The sequence below is a fragment of the Cervus elaphus genome, chromosome 3, assembly GCF_910594005.1.
Source record: "Cervus elaphus chromosome 3, mCerEla1.1, whole genome shotgun sequence".
Lineage (NCBI taxonomy): Eukaryota > Metazoa > Chordata > Mammalia > Artiodactyla > Cervidae > Cervus > Cervus elaphus.
This window is the reverse complement of record NC_057817.1, coordinates 4,018,860-4,030,268: the sequence shown is the minus strand read 5'-3', so window position 1 is coordinate 4,030,268 and position 11,409 is coordinate 4,018,860. Positions and strand designations below refer to the sequence as shown.

At 35.6% G+C, this 11,409-nt stretch overlaps 1 protein-coding gene across 1 annotated transcript in view; it reads right to left on the bottom strand.

The window, feature by feature from the left end:
- Positions 1-1,522: 1,522 nt before the first annotated feature.
- Positions 1,523-11,409, bottom strand: part of TRHDE (thyrotropin releasing hormone degrading enzyme) — a 429,224-nt gene continuing 419,337 nt past the window's right edge. Inside the window, exons 18-19 of the mRNA XM_043879610.1 lie at positions 10,254-10,335; positions 1,523-4,147 (exon numbers count right to left, since the gene is read on the bottom strand). Coding sequence (XP_043735545.1) covers positions 4,004-4,147; positions 10,254-10,335 — 226 coding nt within the window. The 3' untranslated portion in view covers positions 1,523-4,003. The remainder of the gene's footprint in view (positions 4,148-10,253; positions 10,336-11,409) is intronic.

Below are 11,409 nucleotides of genomic sequence, written 5' to 3'. Positions count from 1 at the left end.
AAATGGACATCATTTTACCTGTGGTCTGACCATCTGTTACTACAAAGTTTATCAGAGAAATCTCTGTGGAAAATAAATTGTCAATATTTTAATGTCATTTTTAAATAATGTTCACCAAAATATTTTGAAAAGTATTATCAATGAGCCATTTTTTTCCCACGATTTGGCTATTTACACTGACTAAAAGTGAAAGCTGATTAACTTTTTTCAGTTGTTTGACATTATACAAACTAGAAACACAGAGCTATTTACACTGACTAAAAGTGAAAGCTGATTAACACTTTTTTCAGTTGTTTGACATTATACAAACTAGAAACACAGACTTTAAAAAATAATATAATTATTGTGAAAAGAAAGATTGTTAGTTGTTTAGTCCTATTCAACTCTTTGTGAACTCATGGACTGTAAGCCCAATAAGCTCCCCTCCATGGAATTCTCCAAGCAAGAATACTGGAGTGGGTAGCCATTCCCTTCCCCAAGGGATCTTTGAGACCCGGATTCAAGCCCAAATCTTCCGAATTGCAGTTAGATTCTTTACCATCTGAGCCAGCAGAGGAGCCCCAATAATAATTGTAGACATTTGTAATCTTGTATTTTAATACGGCTTCTGATATTTGGAAAATCTCCAATTAATGCAACTGTCAGATGTTTCAAACATGCCTTTATAGTTTAGTTGTAGGAAGGCTTTCTTGAAAGTCTGAAGTTATTGTAACTGTTCTGCAAATGACAATTATATAATTTTTAAACAGTTCATGTTGCTACTCTGAGCCTGTGTTTTGATCAGACTATTATGGCTAATATAATTTATTATGTTTTTGAAAAGAGTCAAATGAATCTGTATATTGCATTGAAAATGAAGTGCAATTTATCGTGCATGCATGTGTGCTCAGTTGTGTCCAAGTCTTTGCAACCCCGTTTACTGTAGCCCACCAAGCTCCTCTGTCCATGGGATTTTCCAGGTAAGAATACTGGAGTGGGTTGCCATTTCTGCCTCCAGGGGATCTTCCCGGCCCAGGGATCAAACCCGGGTCTCTTGTGCCTCCTGCACTGGCAGGCAGATCCTTTACTAGTGCCACCTAGGAAGCCCCCAGTTATAAAATAGGGTATAATCTTAATAGCCTTGTAAGTTTTACTGTTATATTTGTAAATTGCACTATCACAGAAATCTCAGTCATATGATTTAATTTTCCTAGAAATAATGTAAACCAAAGTGAGTTTAAATTCCAGGTAAAATGCATGTTATTGAAACTGAAGAATCAACTTAATACTGTAGATAATAGCCTTAGAGGTTGTGCTTGTATGTGTAAAAAAAATACAACAATTGTAAGAGCATTTTAAGGGAAAAGGTGTAAAAATGGGGAAAACTTTTTATTTACAGGTTACCTAGAGACATTTAATACTTAGGATGGTAAACTTTTAGTCCTTTCTAATTTCAACCAAGTTTTACTGTCATACATACATTGGCACAGTAAAGTTTTAAGCCTAGATGTTGAACTCTTTTAACAATTTTCTATTTCATGTATATATATATATATATATATATATATATATGTATTTATATATATATATATATATGATTTATAAGACAGACAACAGAGAGAAAAAAGATAAAAACTCTATGTAGAAAATAGAATTTTATGACTACATTTTACAGAATATTCCAAGAGATATCATTGGTCATTTTATTATTTTGAAAATATTACTCATTTAAACAACTAAAAAAGGTTAAAGCTTCATATAATCTTCAACACTGGAAAGGATAAATTATTGAAAAATATGTAGAACAAAAATTCCATCTCAATGCCATTGATATCACTATACTGTTGAACAAGTATGAGGTATTGAACATTGCACATAATTATACACTTAAGATTTGACATTGTAGCTAAACCATTTGTTCAAGGCCACTAAAATACTGAAAGAGGATAAAAATTATTAACAGTGCAGAGGAAAACAGAACTATAAAACCCCTTGTAACTCAAAGCTGGAAAGGGTGATTTCACTCAAAAGAATGGCACAACTACCAAGAATTTTCAGTAATTCACGACACAAAACAAGACAGCCACCTCTAATTTTTTATCTTTTCTATCAAAATGAATCCAGTGGTGATATAGTACATATTTTGAGCCTGCATGACAGTGATATTTATAATTGTTATGTTTCAGAACTTACCCCTTAAAGATTTCACATACATGTGATATGTACTAGTTAAATTTCATCACTTCAGATAGATGGAATGACTTTTAGATTTTATATTAAGCAATAGTATGTCTTATTAACAACACATAGAGTATTTAAAATTCATATATTAATTGAAGTGCTGAAAAAAATAGATATGAGTAATAGCAATTAATTGCTAAAAAGATAAATTTCAACTTTAGATGATACTTGTTCTATGGATTAGGAAATTGTTCCTCTTTGTTACAAACTTATAATAAATGTATGGCTCCGGTTTCTAAAATGCCTACTTTCCTCTCCCCAGTGTTCAGTGACTATTGGAGCTAGAAAATATTTCTTTCAATGATTTGCAAGAAGATTTGGAGAAGTGGAAAAACCTCAGGAAAACATAAAGTGGTCCACAAATATTTGGCTTATGTGTGATTAGTTGTATTGGCATTTCATAATGGTAAACTTAAAACATGTTCATTTTTGAGCATCTAAGCAGTGCTTGCAGAGCTGGCCTACTGGGTGAGAGTGCATTTAAAAACACTTGTGTTACACAATATACACAATCGGGGAAAGACTACTCAGAACTCCCAGTCAGAACAGAGTCGTCAATGCCAAAGGATGTGCTTTGCTCAAGAAAAGAAACTTATCATAATGGATGGAACAACTGGCATCAAAGATCATTAAAAATCCACCTGAAGTAGGGTTGCTTGATGGGGGATTAGATTCACACAGACCCAAAGATCAATACACGGAGAGAGTGTTTCACTCTCTAGACCCACCCAACGTGAAAAAAGTGGGAAAACAAACAAGATGACAGAGAAACACTTTCTCAGCACTGATAATCATTAAGTGTGTACAACTATTTATCCATGAGGAAGTTTGCCTAAAGTGATGACAGAATCTATATTTATGAGATGAGGCTGCCACTTAGGAAAATTAGAAGAGTGTCTGTACGTAAAATATTTTTTAGTTCATTTTTATGTAGTAGAATAGACTATTCGGGAAATAGATGAAAAAAATCTATAACAGGTGAGAAATTTATCAGGACATTGTCAGGAAGGATAGTACTGAGATAAATTCTTTGAAGCATTTTCAAAGTTTGCATAAGTTTATAAAAAGAGATAAATTTTCTTTGAGGTGAAGTTTTTGCACAAGTACAGTGTACAGCATACTATATACATATTGGGCTTCCCTATGCACATGTACCTATGCACACAGTATCTATATGCCTTTTTAAAAACATATACACAGCTTTAACTCAAAGAAAATGAGTTAGTAACACAATAATCATTGCAAGACAATCCAAGCGCTGAAGTACATGACACCAATCAAAGGGTGATTTCACCTCTCACATTGCCCAGGACTACAACGATAACTCCCTGCTTTAGTTTTTCTTTTGTTGCAACACTGATTGTCATAGATAATCTTTGTGCTTTTGTATAATGCCCATCCCAGATGTAACATAGATTCACATACAACATTGGACATTTTAAATAAGCATGCTGGAACACAGGCAGGACCATACAACCATGCACATTTTCTGAATATGTTTTCCGTACTGACTGCAACGTCAACATGCACCACTATCACATTTGGTCCTGTACGGCGAGGAATGTACAGCAGAAGCAGTCATGGCTAGATCCACTTGCAAGAGTTTCTTAAGAGGACACCCAGTAGAGAAACAAAACAGAATGAATAAAACAAAAAAATTTCCTAAAATTTAAAAAAAAAAATTTCCTCCCACATGTTAACACTGAAAATCTGGCCATATTCCTCACTCCAAAGCAGGTCTTCTCACAAAATTCTGAGTTGAACTGTTTATAAGAGACACATATTAATGCCTCAGAGCTTTTCCTAACCACTGGAAAAGCTCATCCTGATAAAGCATTTTCCAGCGTACATTGGCTTCAACAGTTTCCACAGCTCTTGAGAAAGAGGCAGCAGCTACTCCGTCATAGCTCTTCATGAAGTTCTTTAGCTGGAAACAGAAATGTTAGAATGGTAAACAGACAGCATAAGTTACATGGTCAATAATGTTCTAATAACTTTGTATGGGGGCAGACGGTTACTACACTTATCATGGGGATTGTTTCATAATGTATGCAAATGTCAAATATATACAGGTATATACAGTATACCTGAAAATAATACAATATTTTACTATGTTTCAATAAAAAATAAAGTGTAAAAAATCATAAATTCATGTCTTAAAATGAGCCCGTGTCCAACACATATAAACAAGAATCTATTTGAAAAATAGTGTCACAGTCACTACAGAATGTGTATTCAATATGTGGAGTGAGCTAAGTAGGTATATCTTCTATGCAGAATGAGCTTAGTGATGAAATGCAATGAAACAGATTTTGTCCATTAGGTGTAATGTAATTTCTTTTGGAACTGAAAGGGAAAAAAAAAAAAAGAATGACATAACAGTTTAAAGTGTAGTTGCTCAGCTGTGTCCGATTCTTTGCGACCTCAATGACTATAGCCCACCAGGCTCCTCTGTCCATGGGATTCTCCAGGCAAGAATACTGGAGTGGGTTGCCATTCCCTTCTCCAGGGATCTTCCTCATGCAGGGACTGAACCTGGGTCTCCTGTGTTGCAGGTAGATTACCATCTGAGCCACCAGGGAAGCCTAAATAACTCCAAGTTTAGCATCTTGTTTCATAAATATTGAATTCATCTTTCATAATGGGCTGATGAGGTAGTGGCAGAAACTAGTTCTAATAACAAAGCATATCTAATGTACTAGTAGTAGTGTTAGTCATTCAGTCGTGTCCGACTCTTTATGATCCCATGGACTGTAACCTGCCAGGCTCCTCTGTTCATGGAATTCTCCAGGCAAGAATACTGGAATGGGTTGCCATTCCCTTTTCCATGGGATCCTCCCGACCCAGGGATCGAACCCGGTCTCCTGTTGCAGGCAGATCCTTTACCGCTGAGTCACCAGGGAAGTCCCCATGTGCTCTGGGTTGGGCTTATTGGCAGAGAACATTCAGCCCAGCAACCTATTTATTATTGGAAAGTTTTCTCCATCTTGTAGCCACCACACTTAATAGTGGCTACATTCTGGAATTTCTATCTCCTAATCTTTCTCAAGGGCATTCCCTCTGCTCCACCTCAGCTGCCACAGTCCTGTTCAGAAACCCATCAGCTCTGTCACGGGAAGTGCCAGCTCTGTCACAGATGAATACAGTGGGCTATCTGTTACCTGATGTCTGCAACCCCTCCCTTATTCTTTCTGGTCTATTTTTTATATTGTCAATATACATAATTGGAGTGGACTGCCGTTCCCTTCTCCAGGGGATCCTCCCAACCCAAGGATTGAATCTGGTCTCCTGCATTGCAGGCAGATTCTTCACTGTCTGAGCCACTAGGGAAGCCTGGTGACCATGTGTTATCTAATGTACTAAATAGCCTTAACATTGAATACACGCATTAAAGTTAACTTTTTGTCCACAGGGAGAAAATCATTCATCTTCTCTAAATAAGTAGTATGAGTATTTGACACTATCTTTGCTGGCAAAAGAATACCAAAATTATTGAGTAACGGAAAAAAAAATAATGATGCTATGAGTACTGGATGATAAATGACACTGGATCACCTGAGTAACTAGTTTTAGAAAGAATGAAGAAGGATGTTGATTCATTTAGCTAGAGAATTTGAGCTTTAATTAGAATGTTAAAATTTTTAAATGATTTGTCATAATTTTATGGGTATAAGATTTTCTCTAGAGAGTACACACACTTCAGGAATGCACAGGGATTTTATTTCAAGATTAGATACTAGCAGTTTTTCTGTTTCATATGTCTTAATAAAGTGGCAACCACCAATGAATGCAAGGTTAATAGACAAATGTGAAAAATCCACTTGTAACACAGAAGTGTTTATATTGTATAATTAGGATAAGGTGAGATTCATCACATGATGGGCGCCACGTGGAGAATATACCAGGAGAGAAATGTCATCAAGATTGACTCGGGGATAGAGGGATGTGGGGGGGGGGGGGGGGAAATAGGGGGTCATTTAAAATGGAGTTATTAATAATTATACCTTTCTGAATTAATCTAGAAATTGATTCAGGGGTAGCTTGGTTTGTTTATGACAATATTACTTTGATTATATGATACATTTTTTTTCAAAGTTTATCCTCTACTTTCCTATGAAGCCAGGTACCTTGCAGCATCAGAAATGAATTATCATATCTCAGAGCTATATTCTCTGTAAGACTTGAAAATCACTATCTTTTAATAACAAACATGAAAACTATTCAATGTGTAACAAAGATTTATTGTTGCTGTCCTTAAAACTTATCTGACACATGACACATACAAAAGAAAGAGGATGAAGGGAAGGGACTGAAATTTATTGATACCTTCAAAATATACCTGTGACATGTACACATAGATAAAAAGAAGTCTAATGACAGCATTTGAATCATATTTTTAAACTTAGCTAATTTATCTAATAATTCATTTGAATTTATATATTTACATTCAGATTCATTCAGTCCATATTCCTAAAGCAACAAATAGTACATTTTGATGTATGCTTTGAATTTTGTGTTTTAATTTATTACAAAATATGCACATTACAGTGTATATTATATCTGTTCATTATGGTGGCTTTATTTACATAATATGTCAATCAGGAAAAAAATTACATCTACTTCTTTTAAACTATGTTCCACATTATTACATATTTTCCTAGGCAGTCAATGAATACTCCAGATAGTAATAAATGACCTTTTGGCAACTCTGACTCTGGGGAGTAAGCTCTTGGCCTTTTGATAAGATAGTAAGCCAGCCTGAATACATGAAGGAAAATTCCTGTCTATCTCAAAGGCAAACTGTGAGGTTGACTATGAATGTGTTATTGACATAAACACAGTAGGTAGGATTATCCTGCAAGAGAATTCTTAGTAGAAAATGTAACTGGAGTGTCTCTAGAGATTCATTTCTTAAATCACTATTTAGGTGCTCTAAATACTTCCTTTGTGAGCTTGGAGAGCATGATGTGACTGATATGTAGATTAGCTGATTCATCAGAACACAGATGGCCCCTTTGCATAGTTGGCATAAACTGATCTCATGCCCCATACTCCTCCCCAACTCTTCTGGTGAACATGTGGTCAAAGCAGCCACGTGATGGGTCCTCAGGCAGGATCATAGCACCTTCCAGATCCTGCCTCACTACCAAGGGCATGGGGTAGAAGCAAGGCATTTGGCATTCCATTTTGCTTATTTTGGCAGTTCTTCAGTAGATGTTCTGCTGCTATTAGTTTTTATCATTGCACTTCCTAAATATTTATGCCATCGTATACTTTTATTTGAAAATGTTCCAAGTTTAGACATTTATATAAAACAGCATTTAGTAAGATGTCAGAGTTGTTTGTGTTTCCTGTTCTTCTTTGCATAAAATTTCTAGACATGTTTGTTAATTTATCTATTTAAAAACATTTCAGTATTTGAAAAAATTCTTAACATAGGGTACACTAGACCCTAAAACTCACAAAATAATTTGTAATGTGCAACACATAATATACTCTTAGTAACTATCTAACTATCTAAGTGAGTCGAATTAGCTATTGCCTGTTTATGAGGTTTATATTTTCAACATTAAAACTGTAAATGGGATGCCCGTGATGCACAGGAGCTGTCTTCTTTCACAACAATGTTGGGTATAAGGCAAAACAAACAGACAAAGAAAAAACAAAGAGTGCTGGAGAGGATGGCTGAATGAACATCAGTATGAAAAACGGCAAGGGCCTCTGAGAGTCCATGAGGTTGTACTTCCGTTAGTTTAAAATTAAGGAAATGATGTACTGTTTCATGGGGAAATAGTGTTCAAATTGCTAAAGCTGTGTAATTAAAAATAAATGGCCAGCTTCAGGTTCTAGAATGGCATTTTGGGGAAGGACCACAGAACACTGTAAGTGTCTTCTTATTTATGAAAGGTGGTTATCAGCAATACAAATTATCCCCCCTCCCACCCAACAACAGCAGGGGTCTTATAGTCAATGATTAGATAACACAAGAGTGGAAAAGCCTCAGGCTGCAGTTGGTAAACTAGAAAGTCAGTGCAAGTAGCTGTGTGCTGAAGGGAGTCATCTCTCAGGCTATGGAGAGCTTGTGTTGTGAAGTTAGCTGCTTTGCAGATAATGGAATAAAAGCCACAGTTGAGTTTCAGTTTCCAGATGACACATTTTATTACAGGGGTATCTTGGAACATTTCACATGGCAATTAAATCAAGTGTAAAACATTAAATATGTAAGTGAAATATGTAAAGCAAAATGGCCATCATATGATAAAATTATTTAAATGTCCGTTTAAAACATGTTTTTCCATGGGTTGGGTTATCACCAAAGCAAGAGGAAATGAAAGTGCTGGAGAACAGGAGAAGAGGGAGGGAGAACAGGAGAGACACAATGGAAGAGGAAGCCAGGAGCGGAAAGGGAGCCAAAATGAAGACGGGGAGAAGGGAGGAGAGGAGAGATTTTTCACTTCTGTGTTCACTTCAGTGGCTGCGCAAGTTGTCGCTAACTGAGTCTTTCATTCCCAGATTATTGAATGCAAAATCAAAGAATTAAAACTACTTCATTTAAATACACAAAGCCATTAGCTTAACTGTTCTTTCTTTTTGCTTCCTTTGGACATGAAAGAATTCCTTCTCTTTTAGGTTCCTAATAAAAAATATAGCAAAACATGTACTGGAGCTTTCAAATCCAAATCTTTCAGGGCTGGGAACACACAAAGCAGGGATAAAAATAGAATTTCAAGTTATTACAATCAGAGACTTAGCTTAGCTCATGGTGTGAAAGAATCCAAGTTGGTGCAGGGAAGATGATCATACAAAATTGGGCAATATTAGGAGATATTAAGGACGGAGGAAGGCTGATGCTTCTGGGGGAACCTTGCTCAATGGGATTAGCCTGAGTCATAGCATCAGGCTTTCTGTCAGTGAAAACTGAAGAAACCGTGATTCTCAATGGTACACCTCAGCTATATTTTATAATTATAGGGTGAGGAGAGGCTAAAAAGTGATAAATGTTTGAAGTACAATTCATTTTAATCAGTGAAATATTTTACTCCTTCCTCTTACCTAGTTACCCACCGCCAATCTCACATCCCTTTCTATTAGAGATGTGAATTAATGGTCACAAAGCCAGCTGGTTTAAATTCCAGAGATGTAAACCAGAGAAAAAAGAAAATGTTAGATATTCTGCAAACTGGACTTTAGTCCTTAAAAAAAATAAGTTCAGTTTCATTAATGAAATTCACTTGTGACAGTATTAGGCATAATTTTAAACAAACTATTAATCCTAATTTATGTTGTCAGATATAGTTACTTCCAAACGTATGAATTTATTCCTTATTATTATCTTATCCAATTATCATTCTTTGTATAGACCTGACCAGAAAGCAATGAGACTCAAGGTCTGTACCTCAACAGCAATCTTAGTCCTGCAGATCTGAATGCTGAGTCATTGTGACAGGATAGTTTTAATGTTCCAAGGATCCTAACCTGGGCTCACAGAGTCAAATGTGGAGCAGCTGATTGGGAAGATTTCTAGAGTATATTTGGAGCCTCCTATTTTGAGAATCACTGAGGCTTCCCCAGTGGACAGTGGAAAAGAATTTGCCTGCAATTCAGGAGACCCAGTTTTGATCCCTGTAGGGAAGATCCCCTGGAGAAGGAAATGGCAACCCACTCCAGTATGCTTGCCTGGGAAATCCCATGGACACAGGATCCTGGTGGGTTATAGTCCATGGGTCACAAAGAGTCGATCATGACTTAGTGACTATACAACAACAAACAACATTTTGAGAATCATTACATTCAAGCACCTTTCACAGGCTTAATATTTACTGTTTAATATGTTAGAAACATTTTTGCAAATAATGACTGAAGTAAAGTCTTTAGCATGAATGTGTGTATGTGTGCATGTATACGTGTGTGTGTGTGTGTGTGTGTACTTTAAAGGAATGAGTGTGAATTTATTGGAAAGAAATGGTTGAAGTCTATCTATAATTTCATAAGTTTACAAAAGAAAAACATTACACTCATCTTAAAATATTTACCTCTTTCAGTTCACCTTCAGTATTAAGAAATTCTGTAACACCACTGATAAGTTTGGAATTCATAAATAATGCTTCTCCATACCTTGAAAGATTAAAAAAAAAGTCAATGTTAAAACAGTCAATAATTTAGGAAATACTACTACATAGATATTTTAGAATCCTTCTCATGAGCTCCATTCCATCTCTTAATGCTATTCAAGGCCATTTCCCTAGGGAGTGGAGAGGTGCAAAGAGCTGTGGCTATGGGATGTCATCAAGTGCATCCTGATTTGGCTCAGAGAGTTTCAAAGAGATCTACATTATAATAAATTTTTAAAAAGGGAGTCCTATGATATTATAATTAGGAATTACTATTATATTTACAATATGAGGCCTGAAGAAAAAGTATTTTAAAACTTTTAATTTTAAAGCAAACTGGGTCACTGTGAATAAGAAGGATTCCACCAAAGAAGGATTCCACGACTGCAGAACCAACTTTTGGAATTATCCATAAGTCACAGAGGTCTTTTGGTCTGGTAAATCAAAACTGATGTTGGCATTATTTTGTATTTCATTCCTAGAAACTAAGCCAAATTTCTTAAAAATGCTCCCAAAAGATTAGCAATTTTTCATATGAGCATTAAAATAAAACACTGAATTTTTCCTTTGAATTTTACAATCTTTGTACCACAAGCCTAATTATTTGACTTGTGACCTAAGGTAAGAATACTATGTATCAGCAAGTTGAAAAGATTTCTCCTTTTACTAATTTGTGCCTACTGTGCTAAGGGTACCTATCACAGGATATCATACTCTTTGGAAAAAAAAAAACAGTACACTAGGCTAAACTGGAGGCAGGATCAAGATGGTTGAGTAGAAAGACCCTGAATTCATCTTCTCCTATGAACATGTCCAAAATACAACTACATAAAGAACCTAAGAATGACTTACTGTCTGTTCATTTATGATAAGAAACCCTAAACAGATTAGTGAGAATGCACATAAACATAATAAAGGTCATATATGGCAAGCCCACATTTAATATCATATTGAATGGTGACAAATCAAAGTATTTCCTCTAAGATTGGGAACAAGACAAGAATGACCATTCTCACAACTTTTATTCAACATAGTGTTGGAAGTTCTGGCCAGAGCAAACAGATAAGAAGCATAAATA